This window comes from Dreissena polymorpha, chromosome 4 (genome assembly GCF_020536995.1).
Source record: "Dreissena polymorpha isolate Duluth1 chromosome 4, UMN_Dpol_1.0, whole genome shotgun sequence".
Lineage (NCBI taxonomy): Eukaryota > Metazoa > Mollusca > Bivalvia > Myida > Dreissenidae > Dreissena > Dreissena polymorpha.
This window is the reverse complement of record NC_068358.1, coordinates 9377724-9398647: the sequence shown is the minus strand read 5'-3', so window position 1 is coordinate 9398647 and position 20924 is coordinate 9377724. Positions and strand designations below refer to the sequence as shown.

At 36.3% G+C, this 20924-nt stretch overlaps 1 protein-coding gene across 1 annotated transcript in view; it reads left to right on the top strand.

Moving 5' to 3' along the window:
* The first annotated feature begins 3162 nt into the window (after window positions 1-3162).
* LOC127879316 (intermembrane lipid transfer protein VPS13B-like) overlaps window positions 3163-20924 on the top strand; it is a 104220-nt gene continuing 86458 nt past the window's right edge. The window contains exons 1-16 of the mRNA XM_052426085.1: window positions 3163-3260; window positions 3451-3764; window positions 4059-4152; window positions 5041-5562; window positions 6402-6607; window positions 6710-6916; window positions 7294-7437; window positions 7813-7912; window positions 9020-9202; window positions 12343-12518; window positions 14869-15051; window positions 16265-16389; window positions 17333-17511; window positions 17780-17920; window positions 18331-18501; window positions 20436-20612. Of these exons, the coding sequence (XP_052282045.1) occupies window positions 3489-3764; window positions 4059-4152; window positions 5041-5562; window positions 6402-6607; window positions 6710-6916; window positions 7294-7437; window positions 7813-7912; window positions 9020-9202; window positions 12343-12518; window positions 14869-15051; window positions 16265-16389; window positions 17333-17511; window positions 17780-17920; window positions 18331-18501; window positions 20436-20612 (2884 nt within the window). The 5' untranslated portion in view covers window positions 3163-3260; window positions 3451-3488. The remainder of the gene's footprint in view (window positions 3261-3450; window positions 3765-4058; window positions 4153-5040; window positions 5563-6401; window positions 6608-6709; window positions 6917-7293; window positions 7438-7812; window positions 7913-9019; window positions 9203-12342; window positions 12519-14868; window positions 15052-16264; window positions 16390-17332; window positions 17512-17779; window positions 17921-18330; window positions 18502-20435; window positions 20613-20924) is intronic.

Below are 20924 nucleotides of genomic sequence, written 5' to 3'. Positions count from 1 at the left end.
GAAAGATAAATGCATAATCTTTTGAAAAAATGGATGTCATTAAATTCTATACATTGACACTCAAAATATTCACCTTAGAAGAGGCAAACCGGTTTTGACAGCTGTGCAGGCGACCATTTTGGGCTCAAATAGTATGACCTACTTTCAAAGCCGGGCACCATCAACAGAAAAAGTAGAGCACAAAAATGGCTTTTTTTCTTATTGCTTACAAAAAAACCTTCAAGTTGATACCAAAACATTCCATTTGCAATGTATTTTACAAATCATATGCAGCATGCACTGAACAATGTGTGCTAAGTATCAAACTGACTGCATGTAACCCTAAAAACAGGAGTTCCGGTTTGGGGTTATGTGACCTCCTACGCTGTGGCGAATGCCAAGGGAAGTAACTGAAAAATCGAGTTATCTCAATCGGACTGGCTCGGTCTTTTACATAGGTTCCCATTGTGAAGATTTTTTTTACTGGTTATCAAACCTTAGACGACGCTGTTCCAGCATCGTCAACAATAACTCTCACACCGGTCGACATGCAACATTTCGCGATATTTGCTCGATATAGTGTCGAGTGGCATATCGCATGTCGCGCGTCGTATTGTGCGTCGCTCAAAGGTCGAGTGTCGCGCTTGAAGGTCGACACACGACAATTGAAGTCGACATGCGAAGCGACACGCGACATTCATCGCGACGCACGATATGACAGTCGACAATTCAGTCGACAGTAAAGTTTTTCTGCAATATTTTTTTCTTAAACCCAGCGATTTATGCGACATTTAAATCTTGATTGTCGCATGTAGAATTCAAATGTCGAGTGTCATATTATTATTATACCAGATTTATATAGCGCCCTTTTCATGCAAGATTGCACGTTCAAAGACGCTAAATATCACGTCGTTTGTCATATCGTGCGTCGCTTGAATGTCGTGCGTCGACCTCGAAGGTCGACACGCGACAATCAACTTGACCCTATCCGGATTCCGTACTAAACGAATATTTAGGCATCGACCCGTTTTATGACGCCTTTCATAACACCTTTTGAATATTTAACTTTAATTTGTATTGTAAGTCATTGCCCATATCGACACGTGGCAACAAACAAATTATACGGGACGAAACGTGACCATAATTTATTTACGTGCCAATAGTTCTTATTATTAACATAATGTTATTTTCGTGCCAATAGTTCTTATTATAAACATAACTAACAAAGATAGTGAAATTCATCACCGAGCCGGTTTAGTTACATATTGACATACTCGTTTATCTCTTTCTACATTATATTCCTATTTTAATAATCATGTTTATGATGTTAACATTTAAATTTATACAATTCATTTGCAAGTTCATTTTTACGGCCGGGTTAAATTGAAGAACCAATGACAAAACATTTGATGGTCTTAAGCGTGCAGCATGCTTTTGCTGATGATATTTTGCGTAGAAGTACAAAGTCCAAGCATGACAACAATCTTCTAGCTTTGCTGGATAATGCACGAGATAACATATAGGTTTCAATCTTGCTATAATTAAAATTGACGTGAACAAATGGCGATTCTTCAACGCGTCATACAGACAAATTGTTGTACAGTTGCCAGTGAAAATGTCGAAGCCATTAATAACTTCTTTTCCATTACTTCTTTGCAGTACACGAACTCGAAGGAAGAACTATCTAGTAGCAGTTTTAACCGTATTTACGTACTTTCCTAAGGAAAGGCGTGGAATTCATATCCGCTCAGCTACAATTTAATAAAGGGCGTAGTGATGAAAAGCGTGCTTTCACAATAACAAACAGGTTACGCTTGAAAGCGAGCAAACATGTTGTTGACGAAACCATTTTGTTAGACGGCAAACCATTTGCTATTACAAGCAAGACATTCACATCTACAAAAAGCTCATAAGCAAGCACCGCATGTGAGATGGTTGAAATAGATTCTGGCTGTCAATGTCAATGTTTTAATATCTTGAGTTTTACGGCGTCGCCGACATTAAATTAGGACATATTGTAATAAAAATAAATGTTTCTTTCAGAAATGTTTTTATGTTTTAATCCGCCGGTTTAAAAAAAGCTATAATTTTAAATAATGCTTGTGATATAGTACGTGTTGTTGTTAACAGTGGACTCTTGTGGTGGTTCTTGTTGTGACCTACTGTGACATAATGATTCTGAAGTTTTTTTCTGAAATCAAGAAGACGTAGTCTTTTCGTAATATTTGATTTTAAGAACCATGTTAAATGCATACAAGTACATGGTGATAAAAGACTAGTGATGGTAACACATATTCTTATTTCGAACATAAATACTCGAATATCATTTTGCTGTTTGAATACTTCAGGTATTTCTTATTTTAGTTTTTAATAACCGTATCAATAAGTATAGTTTGTACCACTATTATCCCCTTAAAATCAACATTTGATATCAATGGTCATCGATCAAACAGTAAAGATGTTGAAAACGACCTTTTACCGTATTGATTTGTTGACAACAGCTGCTAATTTTTTATCCCAAAGTCTCAAACACTGTCCATTACAAAGCGTTTAATACACGGCGGAATTTTAATGATCAAACGGCGAAGCAGAAATAGATTTCGGCTGTCAATGTCAACGTTTGTCAATGGCAACCGTGTTGCCTGGTTGATCAGATTATATAAATGATAGAGAACACAGTTGCGGTTTCAATCGATTGCAGGGTAAAATAGTTATGCTTTTGATCAGGAAAACATCAGACTCTAAAATTATACTAAATCAGTTACTGACTATTAAAGATGCATTTAATACAACATTATAGTCAATAAATTTATTCAAATCTTTATCGGCAATTGTGTTATTTTTAACTTTCATTCCTACAGTCATTTCACAAAATTATGATACAATAAACCCTTTGAACTTTTATTTTCAATCATATTTTTTCACCAGAGTATTTACTTATTAAAACGATTCAATTACGCCTTTTTATCACAATTTGTCAAAACCACTTGTTTCTTACAAGTCGGTTATTAAATAATTCGAACAGCTTGTTTAGAATTTGGTAAGCTTTACTACTTAGTTCAATGGCTGATAAAATGTCCTTTGACCTGTTCAAACTTAATTATTTGTTAAGGACAAATCTTCATTGACATGTTGCAGATTTGTAAGACCTCCAAAACACAAACCATGTTAGTTCAGTGTAACCTTTATAGTATGCTCTTTAAAATGGAGGCTATTATGAGTTGGCAGAGGAATTGATAACTTTATTCTTCACCGTCTGATTGGATTAACACAACTGAAAGGTTGAAGTTTAAATTTGCGTTTCAATTATATTTTTTCTATGCCATTGTTCAGATGTGAACATTTTTGGTCGTTTCCAACGACACCCGGAAACAAATTGAGGTTTATTTCGGACAACGCATTTCGGATAAAATTTCTTCTTTTCAGAAATATGACTATTAAATTGACATTTTCTCACATTTTGCTTTACAGAATTGATTTATCAACACTAGTTCGGAAAGTTATAAGCCATGTTCAAGATTGAGTCCTACATAACCCCATTGTTGATGGGATATCTCGACAAGTATGTTAAACTGCGGCCGGAAGACTTCCAGCTATCCTTGTGGGGTGGTGATGCAGTGCTTTACAATCTAGACCTTCGACTTGACATAATTGAAAAGGCCATTGAGCTGCCAATTGTCTTCCAGAGCGGTCACATTCATGAACTTAGGCTGCATGTACCATGGACAAAACTGGGCTCCGATCCTGTGATTATAACCATCAATACAATAGAATGTGTTTTAAAGGTATACTTGGTATATAATTATCTGATATTATTTTTTATGAAAGCCTTGTTTGAGAAACAAAAATTTTTTTTGGGACAAATATCAAGAAATCAGAATTATCTCAGTGTGCCACATTTCATAGAAACAATATGGTCTGAAATTAAATGTCTAATAGTAATAACCCTTCAAACCAGCTGAACAGTCGAAATATTGTGTGATATATTACCATGCATTGCACAAATTTAAAACAAACACAATTTGCTTAAATCATGTGGCATTTGATGAATAATATTTTCTGATAATCTGTAATTGCAGGTTCGTGACACAGCCTACAGGGAAAGATCAGAAACACCAGGAAAGAGCAGCCAGAAGCAGAGAGTGAGAAAACAGGATCAAGACCTGCCTCCAGGTAGATTAAATATGAAACAATTATAGATATCAAAATACATGGCTCAAAATGCTATGTATTCCCATGGTATGGTGGCATATAGCAGTGTGACTTTCAGTCCGTCTGTCTGTCGGGCATTCCATTTTCCTTATTGTTTTCCTTAACGCTTTCAGATTATCATTTGCAGCTGATTTTTGGTGTGTGTATCTACTTACATGACTTACAGATCAAGTGTGATTTTCGTTGTAGTCCATTGATGTTTTGTGAAGTTATGGGCATTGGACTTTGGACATAGAAATTTTCTCTATAATAACCATTTTTTGGATTTTTTTAATGAAAGGCTTTCAGATATTCAGCTGATTTTTTAGATGTGATTCTACCAACATCCCTTACAGATGAAATGTGAGTTTCGTTCTGGTCCATTGATTTTTAGTAAAGTAAAGGGCCTTGGATAAAGGAATTTTCTCTTTAATAAACTTTTTTCAGAGGTTTTTTACAACACTCTTTCAGATATATAGCTGATTTTTGGTATGTGAGTCTACCAACATGACTTACAGATGAAGTGTTAGTTTCGTTCTGGTCCATTCATTTTTGGCAAAATTATGTTTTTTTGACATAAAATATTTCTCTAAAATGGCTGCTGTGCGGCTTCCAAGCCAAGTAGGGTTCATTGTGTTTCACAAACACATTAGTCTTAATTGTTCATTGTGTGAGTTAACCCATTAAAAAAAAAAAAAAAATCTGTAATAAGCTGGGTTTTTTAAACAGATCACTGATAACATTATTTATAAACCTGTAAGCATTTTACTATTTTATTTCATGTATCTTTAAACACATTCTTATTTCAGATCAATGAAATAATGCTCTTAGTTAACAGAAACTGCAGTGAAGCAATATTTTGAATTTCAGGATATCTGCAGAGTCTAATGAACAAGATAGTTAATAATGCAAACATCATCATCAATAACCTTATTGTGAAATTTGTGGAAGATGACATTGTATTATCACTGAATGTAAAATCTGCTGAAATCTACAGTGTTGACAAGAACTGGGATAGAGCATTTGTTGAAATACTGGCTCCAGACTTTGTGCTCCGACGAGCGATTAACTTTATTGACCTGACAGTGTGCCTTGACAAACGTGATGCAAGCGGGAAGATAGAAAACTACCAGGATCCAATTGCATACAGGTTCAGCATTTCCTGCAGATTGTTCACCCAGTTTGAGAACATGCATGCCAAATATTCCCTGGAGACCAAGCTTAACATCTATTGTGAACGAGCCGACCTGTCATTGACAGACACCCAGCTGCCAATGTTGATACGGTTGATAGAGCTTGCATTGGCCCTTTATTATGGAACTATGCAATTCAAGATGGAGACAGCGGAGTCTGAGCCTTCAGAGCAACAAGTGCCTAGAGAATCAAAGAGTGGTAAGAACATAAATAGAACACTAAAAATATAATAGATAATGTGATCCACATGACTTCTGTAAAATGCTTCATTTTGTCAACTAAAAGTCTGTATTATAATAATTGACTTAGAATTAGAATTTAAACCAGTTTAACACAAAAGAGCATACATGTAGACAACCTGTGATGGGATTGTTTTATTTGATGCCAATTGGTATTACATGTATTCACCATGTAAAAATACATTTAACATTAAGCTATGGTTTTTACATTCTGAACACTCGACTTTAAAGATTGTAAAAAAAGCAACCTGACACTTTAAGTAGGTCTGGATTTTGCATTTTTTAATAAGCTAATTATTGTAAAATTAAAGTATTTTTAGCGAGGCTGTTTTCGGAGAAAACCCGAGCTATTGTCATAGCCAGCTCATCCGCCGTCTGACGTCCGCTGTCTGCCGTAGGCGTCGTGCTAAAACCTTAACATAGGCTCTAAAATCAAAGTGCTTGCACCTACAACTTTGAAACTTCATATGTAGTTGCACCTTGATGAGTTCTACATGCCACACCCATTTTTGGGTCACTAGGTCAAAGGTCAAGATCACTGTGACCTCTAATATAAAACTTTAACAAAAACCTTAACATTGCCTCTAAAATCAAAGTACTTCCACCTACATCTTTGAAACTTCATATGTAGATGCACCTTGATGAGTTCTACACGCCATACTCATTTTGGGTCACTAGGTCAAAGGTCAAGGTCACTGTGACCTCTAAAAAATATAATCTGACAAGCTTTCGCAGCTGAGCGTGGCACCCGTTTTGCGGTGCTCTTGTTTAATCTTTGTCTCCTTTTCTTTAAATTAGAAAGCTTGTTAGGTGAGCCTCCACCAGATGGAAGTGAGGAGAGCATGGCATCCCAGGGTTGGGCCAGCTGGGCTTGGTCATACGTCCCTCAGATACTGCCCACTGAGGGGGAGGGGGAGGAGGAGGCACCAGTACGCCGCAGCAAACCACCACCCTCTGTGTTCTCATTTGGAATGTTTGCAAACAAATTAACCATTAAATTTAAGGTATTTATTTCAGTTACTTGTAAAACACACATTTTTATTGGTTGTTATATTGGAGTTCATGTATTGCAGGAGGATGTCTATTGTATTTTGATTTGCTGACAGTTAACAGAGTACATGAAAGAGAAGGCCCACTATGGACCCAGGAAGATTGTGTTCCGGCCATTCCTGTACCTGGAATCTGAGGGCTTGTCCTTTGAGATGTTGATGCAAGGGCTAGCTTTCTTCAATGCTCAAGTGGGCATTACCAACCTGTCCCTGTCTTCACAGGGTGTGTGCATATGTGGGGCAGAGGGAGAGGAAAATACAAGGGTAGGTCCATCCTCTGAAATGTGCTTGGTTGCTAGAAAAATGGATATCAGTAGATCTTTAAAGCCAATTTTGAAACATTTTAAATTGTCAAAGCAAAAAGTTCATAAGTTTTGTATTAAAATCATAGTGTTTTACTATTGATTTTAAAGTTTTCAAATGAAAATATGTTGATAGTTTGTTTACACAATATTCGCTAATGTACACAATTTATTTTTAAAATTAAATTTATACATTATAAATAACATCAGACCTTAAAAAGTATTGATATTGTATCCTTATGGAAAGTCTAACAAAGATGGAATCAGTTTAATGCAGGTGTTAAAGTCATTTTACATTTTCATTGTCCATGAAAAGTGTCATTCACATTCTTGTATCAGAACCATGTGCTGCTGTCAGGGGGGGACAACTTAGTCAACAAGATGAACAGCAACTACCTTTGTCAGTCACTGTTTGACCCTCAGAGTCCCGAGAACCTGGGCATTCCAATCTCAAAGATTCTTGACTTTGATGAACATAAGCAGGTACTGGGTTCTTCATCATTCTAAGACTGTTAACAGATCGCTCTATGCAATTTTATTTTAGTCATTACACTTGAGTTTGTATCATTAAATATATGGCTCGAGTTGTGAGAAAACTGGGCTTAGTGTGTGTGCGTAAAGTGTCCTCCCAGATAAGCCTGTTCAGTCTGCACAGGCTAATCAGGGACGACACTTTCCGCTTTTATAACATTTTTTGTTTAAATAAAGTCTCTTCTTAGCAAAAATTCAATTTATGCAGTAAGTGTTGTCCCAGATTAGCCTATGCGGACTGTACAGGCTAATCTGGGATGACACTTTACGCACATGCATTATGCCCAGTTTTCCTACAACACGACTCATATTGTTTGCATCCTTCAGGTGTTCACTGAGCAGTATGGCATGCAGAAGTTTGGGATTTTCTGGATGGACTATGTGTATGGCCTTGACCGCCCTGTGAACAGCCATTCTGGTGACACTAGTAAGTACTTAGAAAGCTCAGAACTTTTTATTGTAAACTGTTATTGGTAAAAGTTGAGAATGATTGAATGCCTTCTGGAGTAATAATTTGAATGCAATTGTAACATGGGATCAAAATAGAATCATGTCAAATGTAACTATAACCTTTTTAAAGGTTCACTTTTTTTAGTGCACACAAAACCCAGTGTAAAAATCTTGTGAATTACAGATTAAAGACGCGTACATTAATTAAAAGTGTGCAAAAGTTTTTCATACTGTAAATATCACAAATCTATTTTAAGGCTATGAATGAGGTATACTAAATAAAAAGTGCACTTTCCAAAGTGAGCATTAACCCTTTCAGTGCTGGAACCGAATTTTGAAGGCCTTTGTAAACAGTTTCGATCCAGATGAGATGCCACAGAACTTGGCATCTCATCAGGATCCTAATAGTTTGCTATTCTGATTGTATTCTTTGAAAAAAATCGAAGAAAATGCTAATTTTAGAAATTCAGCAGACGACATTTTAGCAGACAAAAAATTTCCCAGCATGCCAAGGGTTAAGGATTGCACAAGTCCAATCCTGCATATTTCCCTATGTCCTGACACTTCTATTTTCAACGCCTCTTTAAATCTCATTCAAACTTTCAAAGTTGAATGATCTTTATGCGTTAATTATCGTAAAGAGATGAAGTTTTGCTCTTACAAGTTTGGGCTGAATAATGGTCATTTGTCTGTATTTTGTTTGATATAGATTATGTAGTCCCACAATGTAGTGTTTTCAAATCTTCTTTAATTACTGGGTTGATGTTGCTCAAACTTCCAATGTTCTTTGTCTTTTTGTCCACTGTTTAATATTAAGTGGATTTGTTTTTGTCTAAACCAGTTTTGTAGGGGCATCAGTGTCTGTGACAGATCTCTAGTCACTAAATAAACACCATAAAACTTGCTTGTATATCCACAGTTTTGAATAAATAAACTACCACAGTATAATGATGTCTTAATTTGCTTATTTTTGTGATATCAATGTTTAAATTTGTTAAGCTTGGCTAAAAAACAACAACCTGTATGCTACATTAATCTGGAACATGTTTTCTGTATGAATAGGTAAAAACTCTTTCAACTATAGGTAGCAAGTCATCAGTGTCGAGTGTTGATGACTCACAGGTGTTTGTAAAGGAAAGCAGTCTCAACAGGTTCATAATTGGTCCCTGTCACATCAATGTCTCCAGCACCACGGTCCATCGCATACAGAAAGTTCTCGATGCAGCATACAAGTACGAATATGAGCCCTATACAAAACAGGAAGAAGGTTTGTTGATTTTCTTAATTTTTATGCCCCCGAAGGAAGGCATATAGTGATTGGACTGTCCGCCCGTCTTTCCGTCACACTTTGCGTTAAGGTTTCGAAAAATGCTCATAGCTTCTATGTCCCTTGAGATGTAACCTTAATATTTGGTATGCATGTGTATATGGACGAGGCTTTTCCATAAGCACACAAATTTGACCCCTGTGACCTTGACGTTGAACTTAGGGTCCGGGTTTAGGTTTCAAAAATGCTCATAACTTCTGTGTCCCTTAAGATATAGCCTTCATATTTGGTATGTATGTGTATATGGACAAGGCCTTGCCATACGCACACAAATTTTGACCCCTGTGACCTTGATCTTGAACTTAGGGTCTGCGTTTAGGTTTCGAAATCTGCGTTTATGTTTCGAAAAATGCTCATAACTTCTATATCCCTTGAGATATAACCTTCATATTTGGTATGCATGTGTATATGGACAAGGCTTTTCCATACGCACACAAATTTTGACCCCTGTGACCTTGACCTTTAACTAAGGGTCCGCGTTTAAGTTTCGAAATCTGCGTTAATGTTTCGATAAATGCTCATAACTTCTATGTCCTTTGAGATATAACCTTCATATTTGTCCATACGCACACAAATTTTGACCCCTGTGACCTTGAACTTAGGGTCCGCGTTTAGGTTTTGAAATCTGTGTTTAGGTTTCGAAAAATGCTCATAACTTCTATCAAAGCGTTTATAGGGGGCATATGTCATCCTATGGTGACAGCTCTTGTTTTTATACATTTTAAGTGGTGAAAGGTCAAGGTCATCCTTCAAGGTCAAAAGTCAAAAAATACAATCCAAGGGAAATAATAAGCTTTAAAGGGGAGATAATTTCTAAACCTGCCAAATGATATATTGAAATTTTATTTCAAAACGGCGCAATAGGTGGCACTGTGTTTCTGACAAACACATCTCTTGTTCTTTCATTTTTTTAATGGTGTAAACATTATTTTAATACTCTGCGACAATGACCAATATTTTTTTTAATTGCTAAAATATAGTCACAATCATGATTGTCTTTTTGCTGACACAGGTTGCAATAAATAGCTTAAAATAAGAAAACAACAGATACTTAATCCTGTGACAGTTGTGCTGGCTCTAGGTCAAGGTCACAAATAATCCTCAAAAGTTTAAGTCTTCACTTTTATGATTTTCTTTTAAATTCCCAGATGTGATGGTCATTGAGACCATGTGCACAAGGCATTGGTCAGAACCGCTGATATGAGGTCAAGGGCATACTAAGAGATTCAAATTTTGAGCTTTCATTTTTAGCTCGACTATTATATATGAAATATATATAGTGGAGCTATCCTACTCACCCCGGCGTTGGCGTAAGCGTGAGCGTGCAAATGTTAAAGTTTGCGTACCATCCCAAATATTTCCTATGTCCCTTGACATATTGCTTTCATATTTTGCATACTTCTTTACCAACATGACCCCAACCTATAAACAAGAGCAGACAACTGTATCAAGCATTTTGTAAGAATTATGGCCCTTTTCCACTTAGAATATGCATATTATTGATAACTCTATGTTTGCGTATCACCCCAAATATTTCCTATGTCCCTTGACATATTGCTTTCATATCTTGCAAACTTCTTTACCAACATGACCCCAATCTATAAACAAGAGCAGACAATTGTATCAAGCATTTTGTAAGGATTATTGCCCTTTTTTCACTTAGAATATGCATGTTATTGATAAATCTATGTCAAAGTTTGCGTACCACATCAAATATTTCCTATGTCCTTTGACATATTGCTTTTATATTTTGCATACTACTTTACCAATATGACCCCAATCTATAAACAAGAGCAGACAACTGTATCAAGCATTTTGACAGAATTATGGCCCCTTTTATACTTAGATAATTGAACATTTGGTTATGTTTTGTGTTTTGGTCCATTTTACTCCCAAAGTAACATAGCTATTGCTTTTCAGACTTGGAAAACTCGCTAACTATCATTTTTTGTCTTTGTAACTTTGAATATTTTCGTTAAATTTTGTGTTTAGATCCACTTTACTTCTAAAGAATCAATGCTATTGCTTTCAAACTTCAAATACTTTCTTATTACCATGATGTTACTGTACCTGGCAAGTTGAATTTGACATTGACCTTTGAATGACCTTGACTCTCAAGGCCGAATGAATAAATTTTGCTTAAATTACAATAACTTCTTTATTTTTGATGACATTTGATTCATACTTTGACAAAACAACACTTACCTGACATACCACAATGGACTCTACCCAAACTATCCCCCACGCCCCACCCCAGAACCCCCCCCCCCCCCAAAAAAAAATTCTTTTTTTTTTAAATATCTATTAAATGACCACACACCCACATTATACCCCCTCTCCATGATGGCTTACGTTATATTGTCAAGCACTCGAATAGTCAAGCGCGCTGTCCTCTGATAGCTCTTGTTATAGAAGGAGTTTCATTGAAAGTTAATAACATTGAGAAGATGCCTAGAAGTCATAAATACATTATGCTAGCTCAAGGTCACGACTTCAAGGTCGAAGAATCTCAGCAGGGGACAGGGCTGTTCTTGACCTCTATGTTAACCATGGCTATTTATGTAGTTCTTCTTGAATGCTCTGAGCTTTTATGAGTACATACGTACAGCTCAGACCCGGAGGGTCAATATGTGGGAGTTGGATTATTGCAACTAACTATTTATGATGGAAATAAAAGTTTCAGTATATTTTAAAGCCTTACGGATTAAGTATGTAAAATGCTGCAACAATCTGAAAAATGCTTAATAATAATCCTTACAGGTGATGAGGTATAGATCACGGAATGTCAGACCCCTCCACAGTGTAAAACAGCAGTGTATTGAACCACCATAAAATATAGATCGTTTTCTATCATCTTTTTTCTGAGCTTACTGAAAAATGGCTGACTGCACTCTTTTCTCTTCCTCGTTATTGATCACGGCTGATAAGTGTCTCCCCTCCTAAACCACAGTCTGTGCCCAAGGATATAATTCATAGCATTTGATAGGCGTAAGCTGGTAGGCTTTAACTCTGCCTTTAGACAGTAATATACTAATTTAGATATGTATTGGTGTAATACAGTTTCTTGCCCCTCTTCATAGAGCGTGTGGATGAGGGTCGACCCCACCCCACGGAGGGTCAGCTGGCCTCCTTGGAGGAGTTCATACCCATCCGCACCACCCACCTGACACTGCTCAACCCCGTGGTGACACTCATGAGTGCTGAGCATCCTTACTGTGATGTGGCCAATAGGACGTACAGAACACCCACACAGAAGGTGGGACTGTTTTTTCAAAATCTGTCTTTTTTCAGGGAAATTTGGATTAACATGTGTTGTTTTTTTAGGTCAAGTGTTTTATTCCTGAGATGTCAATAAATGAGTGATCCTAATATTTGAATGAAAATAAAGAGTGCATGTACACTCACTTAACAATTTCTGTGGTAAATAATAAATACACATAAAATGAACATCAGATGTGTGCTGGTAGATTTAAACAAACATTACATATCAATATCAGCAGAGAACCAGAATAGTACAAAAATAATCCAGTCATTTGAACACTAAACAAGATTTCATGGAAGGCTATTGGACTTTCAATCTTTATTAACATGGTCAAAACATTATTAATAACTACTAAATGCTTAAATGTACATTAATAAGAATACATGCAGTTGTTTTTTTAAGAAAGCTTAAAATTAAAACCTAATTTGATTCATAATTTCAGTATTTTATCTAGATTTGTTTCTAGGTAACTTTTTTATGCCCCCCTTCAAAGAAGAGGGGGTATATTGTTTTGCACATGTTGGTCGGTCCGTCCGTTTGGCCGTCCACCAGATGGTTTCCGGATGATAACTCAAGAATGCTTAAGGCCTAGGATCATGAAACATGAATCATAGGTACATTGATCACGACTGGCAGATGACCCCTATTGATTTTCAGGTCATTAGGTCAAAGGTCAAGGTCACAGTGACTTGAAATAGTAAAATGGTTTCCGGATGATAACTCAAGAATGCTTAGGCCTAGGATCATAAAACTTCATTGATACATTGATAATGACTGGTAGATGACCCCTATTGATTTTCAGGTCACTAGGTCAAAGGTCAAGATCACAGTGACTCGAGATAATAAAATGGTTTCCGGATGATGACTCAAGAATGCTTACGCCTAGGATCATGAAACTTCATAGGAACATTGATCATGACTGGCAGATGACCCCTATTGATTTTCAGATCACTAGGTCAAAGGTCAAGGTCACAGTGACAAAAAAGTATTCACACAATGGCTGCTACTACAACTGACAGTCCATATGGGGGCATGCATGTTTAACAAACAGCCCTTGTTACAGTTTTTAGCTCACCTGAGCAGAACGTGCTCATTGTGAGCTTTTGTGATCGCCTTTTGTCCTTCATCTGTTGTGCATTGTGCGACGTCAACATTTGCCTTGTTAACTCTCTAGAGGCCACATTTATTGTCCAATCTTCATGAAATTTTGTCAGAAGATTGGTTTCAATTATATCTTGGATGAGTTCGAAAATGGTTACGTTTGCTTGCAGATTATGGCTGCCAAGGGTGAGGGCATTTTTCCTTATATGGCTATAGTAAAATCTTGTAAACACTCTAGAGTCCACATTTATTGTCTGATCTTCATGAAACTTGCTCAGAAGATTTGTCCCAATGATATCTTGGATGAGTTCGAAAATGGTAACTTTTGCTTGAAAAACATGGCTGCCAAGGGGTGGGGCATTTTTCCTTAAATGGCTATATATGGCTATAGTAAAATCTTGTGAACACTCAAGAGGCCACATTTATTGTCCAATCTTCATGAAATTTGGTCCGAAGATTCATCCCAATAATATCTTGGACAAATTCGAAAATGATGCTGGTTGGTTGAAAAACATGGCAGCCATGGGGCGGGGCATTTTTCCTTATATGGCTATTATAAAACCTTGTTAGCACTCTAGAGGCCACATTTATTGTCCAATCTTCATGAAATTTGGTCAGAAGATTTGTCTTATTGATATCTTGGATAAGTTTAAAAATGGTTACGTTTGCTTGAAAAACATGGCTGCCATGGGTCGGGGCATTTTTCCTTATATGGCTTTATATGGCTTTAGTAAAGTCTTGTTAACACTCTAGAGGCCGCATTTATTGTCCAATCTTCATAAAACTTGGTCAGAAGAACCATCCCAATAATATCTTGGAAGAGTTAAAAAATGATGCCGGTTGGTTGAAAAACATGGCCACCACGGGGGAGGGGCATTTTTCCTTATATGGCTATAGTAAAACCTTGTTAACACTCTAGAGGTCACATTTATTTTCCGATCTTCATGAAACTTGGTCAGAAGATTCATCCTGATAATATATTGGACAAGTTCAAAAAGATGGCGGTTGGTTGAAAAACATGGCTGCCACAGCCGGGGCATTTTTCCTTATATGGCTATCGTAAAACCTTGTTAACAATCTAGAGGCCACATTTATTTTCCGATCTTCATGAAACTTGGTCAGAAGATTTGTCCCAATAATATCTTGTTATCTCAGGTGAGCGACTTTGGGCCTTTCAGGTCCTCTTGTATTCAACTAATTTTAAACAATTTGCATCAAATGAATTCATTGTGGATCATTGCAGCCAAGGCCAGGTCAGCCTGCGCCGACCCTTTACCCACTGTTTGCACTTCAACTGGGCAGTCAGAGGTTTGACCTTCAGACAACCTCGCCCATGTACCCGCGCAGGCTGGTGCAGCTTGTGAGCAAGATAGCAGGCCCACCCAGCAACCTTCTGCATCACTGCCACTCACACACACAACTCAAGGTGGGTAGTTAGTAGAATTTTACAGTTCAGTTGTTATTATGTGGATTCAGAACTGTGAGCCATCTTCCATTGAGCTGATTCCTTCTTTTTATGCCCCCGGTAGGGTGGCATATAGCAGTTGAACTGTCAGTTAGTCTGTCTGTCCGTGCGTCCGTCCGTCCGTCTGAAACCTTCAACATTGGCCATAACTTTTGCAATATTGAAGATAGCATCTTGATATTTGGCATGCATGTGTATCTCATTAAGCTGCACATTTTGAGTGGTGAAAGGTCACGGTCAAGGTCATCCTTCAATGTCAAATGTCAAACAAAAAAATCCTAGGGGAGTAACAAGCTTTAAAAGGAGATAATTTCTATTTATCATTTTGCAGGTACAGATCTTTTTTACAAGGAAGTACTATTTTTTAAAGGGATATAATAAAAAACAATAATAAATAAATCAAAGCGGCACAGTAGGGGGCATTGTGTTTCTAACAAACACATCTCTTGTTACTGCCAAGATTGCTGTATGTAATTAGTTCTAAACAGTACTTGATCTTTTGAACATGTACAGTTTTAAAGAGTAAGGGGGCAGTGTTGTTGCCTCTTCTGAAGTTACACTCCGTAAATTGGAATATAACATAATGACTGAGTACTTAGCATGAGTCTTGCAGTACCAGCTGGATGAGTTGCATATCCCCATCCCATCAAAGAGGAGTGGTATATTGGTTAACTTAAATCCTGTCTTTCTTTATCTCTTCGGTGGCTCTTATATAAATTTGGCATTTTTGTAGCTGTGATTGTACCACATGTTTTATCTGATGATAATGTCTATGATACTGTGTGTGGTCTTATAAATGTCAGGGCAAAGTTTAATCCTCAGCTTTGTCCAGTTGTTAAGTTCAGTGTAAGGTTGTAACACTTTTAACAATAATTATTGTGATGTGCTGCATACAACTAGAGTTCATTTTTCATTTAGTTATTTTTGCTTGCATATATTTTGTACCAACATTGTACATAAAAAATACATTATGGTTTGAATTCAATGATTTATTTACAGTTAATGCTTTAATATTATTTATCGGATTTATTGGGTTTTATGTTTAAAAAGTTTTAGCCAAATAAAATTGTCCTCAAGCCAAATTTAATATTTTGTAGCCATTGGCTAAATTGAAAAATGGAAGAGTAAGCCTTAGATAGCCACGTAGTGCATTATTTATTGTTTAATATTTCAGCTGTTTGGTCTTGAAGCAGGTCTCGTAAAGGTGGAAGTGACAGGAGTTCGCTCACCTGCCCTTACAGTGCTGCCCCCTACCAGTGGGGCCATGTACACGCGCAGACTACTTCTCAACATGTACTGGTATGTTTCAACAAACTGTTTAGTCTTTCCTATTGGGGTCTGGATAAAATTGTATGCCATGTACAACATTAATAAAAAACAATCAAATAGACATTATTTCTCTGTGAAATTTATTAACTTAAAGAAATTTAGTATGCCCTGAAGGAGAGTTTTAAAGTAACATTGAAGCATAACTTACAATGGGGCAAAGTACTTCAGTTCACATGTGTTTTCTCTAATTGTCATGTAAACAGTGATAATTTATAATTATTTTGCTTTTATCACTGGAAGCAATGTTTGGTTGGTACCATATTGCCTGAATTCAATGAAGTCATGAAATTGTTGTGATGCGATGTCTCTCCCTAGATACAAACTTGTCCATAGGCACTCTACACTATAATTACAAAAGTTATGCCTCTTTTCAACTAAGAAATATATAATTATTAAAACACTATCAATAATTTTGTTTAAAAATAATGTTTACAGTTCTTTAAGAACAAGGTCCATTTGGTATGTAACATTGTGTAGTGGTCTTCTGCTAAATTTCATTACTTCAGGGTTTGCGCACCACAGTGTCAGACAGTTTATATAAACTTGTATAGCAAAATACATTTTACAATCTAACCCTCTGACTCACCAATACCTTAAGATTTAGAATGATGACCCATGTCAATTTTTTGTTGTTACTGCTTAAAACATATAGCATGCAGGGTTTGGGGGTGGGTGGGTTAATCCCTAAAAAACAAGTTCTATATTTTCTACGAACATGTAATACCCCCAACCTGTAATTCATGTAGAGCAACTTGCAGTTACTGGCAGTTAACCAGCTAACACAAGAACAGTTTGAGTTGTTTATGAGGTTAGATGACTATAATGTTATGACTGAAATACTGCATTTCTTGAAATGTCTCTGTATTGTTTAAAATTGAAGGCTTATGTCAATGAATGTTGAATGTCATTTCAGGAACAATATCTACCTTCCAAAGTATGAAAGGATGTATGAACTACCACAGTTGACCATGACCTTGTCCAAGCCTGCCATTCATGTTGCCATGGCAATAGTGTCATCATGGAAACAGAACACCCCAAAACCAGCTGATATCCTCGCCAACTCTTTACTAGATGATATGTTTCCTTCCACAGGTTAGTGATTTCTCATCAGAATGCATCCAAATTATGATACCGTTTTATGTAAAATTAGTTATTTAATAGGTGCTCATTTGACTTGCATTTGTTTGTGCTGCAAAACTGTTTATTTGAAAAAGTAAACTCGTAATAAAAAATGACTTTTAAATAGAAACCTCAAAATTCAGGCAGTAACACACAACTTAGGTGATACTTGCTGGTATTTAAATCAGATAAATTGGATGTAAAGTCTTAATTCAGAACATCTTTATTTCGCTGTCTTCAGAAATAGACTCCAGGAGACATTCCCATTACCCGAGTCTGGAACTGCGAATAAGTGGATTGGAGATGAAACTATGCAGGACTGATGTTGTCACGTCTTGTTCTGGAACTCTCTCATCTGTGCACATACTTCTGTACAAAAACGGTAAACAGAATTTTGTTTAATCTATTTCAAACATGTTTTGTCCAGATAATAACAATAGAGAATTATAGTTACTTGGTTATTTGTTGTAAAGGGAGGTTTGTATGTTTGAAGGCAGGATTTTAAATATATGTATCAGTCAGTGTAATATCTGCTTTTGTTTATGTCATACTTTACTTTTGTATTTAATCATGCATGTTTGTGCTATGGGTATGTGGTCTAATCAATAGCATATCTTATATGAAAAGGTAACTTAAAGGTAACTTGCATTTGTAGAAAACGATTCAAAACTGAAAAAATAACTGTGCTTTGAAAAAAGATAATTGAAAATCATCTAAAAAACTGAGCGACACAGCTCTTGTTGTATTGAATGTGACATGCATACTTTACATGCTATCCTGCTCTGTTGCCAGGCCGAGGTGAGGGTAGGAGCTACATTCCTGTGTTTTCCTGCCCATGTGATACAGAAGGGTTGCACAATTCTGATTGGCTGATGAGTCCTGATTCCTCTCCAATCAGAGAGATCAAGAACGACTGCCTCACTTTCACATACCAGCTGCCAAAGGCATATGACAAGGTTCAAGGTAGGATGTAGACATGTATATATATGATCAGCATTAATGTCATAGAAAAAAGAAAACTATAATTATAAACATGTGATTACATTTGAAATTGTAAACTATTTGAAACACAAGTTTGACCTGTTTGAAAGAAGTTATATTCTTGTTAAATTGTAATTATTTATCACATATCTCCATTTAAGTAACTGATTCAAGTAGAAAGAATTATTAACATTAGCATTTTTACATTTTTTAAATTTTTCACTTGAGAAATTCCTTTTGGGTTGCCGATATATTTTCATATAATATTTATTATACCCCCGTTACCATTGGTAATGGGGGCTATATAGGAGTCACTTTGGCGGTCTGTCTGTCCCAAAAATTTCATCCGATCTTCACCAAACTGGGTCAGAAGTTGTATCTAGACGATGTCAAGATCAAGTTTGAATATGGGTCATGCTGGGTCAAAAACTAGGTCAGGGGGTATTTTAGTGCGTTTAAAACTGAAAGTTTGTCCGGACCATAACTATGTCATTTATCGTTAGATTTTAAAATGACATTTGTTCACCATCATGGGACGGTGTGTCATGTGAAAGAATCTCCAAGGTCAAGGTCACACTTGCAGTTCAAAGGTCAAATGCTTGTCCCGGCCATAACTTTGTCATTTATTGTGAGACTTTAAAATCATTTGGCACGGTGTATCACGCATTATATAATTACGTCGATATCTCCAAGGTCACACTTTGAGTTTAAAGGTTAAAAATGGCCATAAATGAGCTTGTCAGAGCCATAACTATGTCGTTCTTTGTAAGATTTTAAAATCATTTGGCACATTTGTTCACCATCAATGGAAGGTGTGTCATGCGAAAGAATTACGTCGATATCTCCAAGGTCAAGGTCACACTTTGAGTTTAAAGGCATAAATGAGCTTTTCCAGGCCATAACTATGTCATGCATTGTGAGATTTGAAAATTACTTGGTACATTTGTTCACAATCATTAGACGGTGTGTCATGTTAACGAATTACGTAGATATCTCCAAAGTCAATTTCACACTTTGAGTTCAAAGGTCAAAAATGGCCATAAATGATCTTGTCCGGGCCATAACTATGTCATTCATTGTAAGATTTTAAAATTACTCGATACATTTGTTCACAATCATTGGACAGTGTGTAATGCGAAAGAATTAGGTCATTATCTACAAGTTCAAAGTCACACTTGGAGTTCAAAAGTCAAAAATGGCCATAAATGAGCTTGTCTTGGCCATAACTATATCATTTATTGTGAGATTTTAAAATGACTCTGTACATTAATTTTTCTCACAGTCATTGGACAGTGTGTCATGCCAAAGAATCCAAGAGTTCAAAGGTCAAACTGGCCATAAATGATAATGCCATAATAATTCTTAAAAATCGCCATAAATTAGCTTCTCTTGTTTTGTGAAGACAGCATGCAAAATATTCTGTGTCAATGCAGCATGTGGGGGTATACGTCAAGTCTGTGACAAAGCTCTAGTTTGAAATGCTTTTGTTAAATCATTTTAGACAATCTACCTACATCTAGTTTGGGTATATTTTCAGCACAGAAAAACACATTTTTTATGATTTTGTAAGCTAAATGTCGTGATAACAATGGTTTGAAAATATTAAAGTCTAAATGAGAAATATTTTAAATACTGTAGAAAGCAGAGTTTTATTTTGGAATGTGTGAACAAAACAAATTTGGCTAAATTTAAGGCGAAATATATCAATACCACAATAACGATTATAGGAGAAGCATTTATAATTGCTTTAGATATTGACTTATGGAAAACATCTGCATCAAAACAATACCTGGCAAATTATTTTTTATTATTGTTTAAAAATAAGAGAAAAGTAATTTGCTTCCATAAATAAAAACAGGATTCTGATTAAAACAAACTACAATTACTTTTTTCAAATCTTATTCCTTATACCCCAGCTCCCGCAATTGTGCTGTTAAGCATAGGGGGTGCTTCATGCAGCTTGGAACCGGCTCTTGAAGACTGGTTCTCCTACACACCCACCTCTCGAGTCGTAAAATCGCGGGAACCAAGGGTGGAGTTAAACATGGAATTGGCAAAGGCTGCCTCACCCCTGCAGACAAACATGTCACAGGGTAGGACTTAGATTTATATAGACTCTATGAGTTTTGTGTTTTTGTGGATTTTTTTTAGAATTCTCCATTAAATAAAGAGCTAACCCAGGGTTAAAATGTCACATGGGGGACACTGTATCTGATACCATTGTTGCTCTTTATTTGCAGTTGTTGTAGTGTTATTTTACAAGTTATTATCACTTGATTGTTGTATATCAGATCCATGGATCTCGAACTTTTAATGTAAGGGTTGCATAGTTTCATTTTTTTTTGGTCTCAACATGAAAACTCTGAGCCATGTATTGTTTTCATATGGTATGTAAATCTACCTGT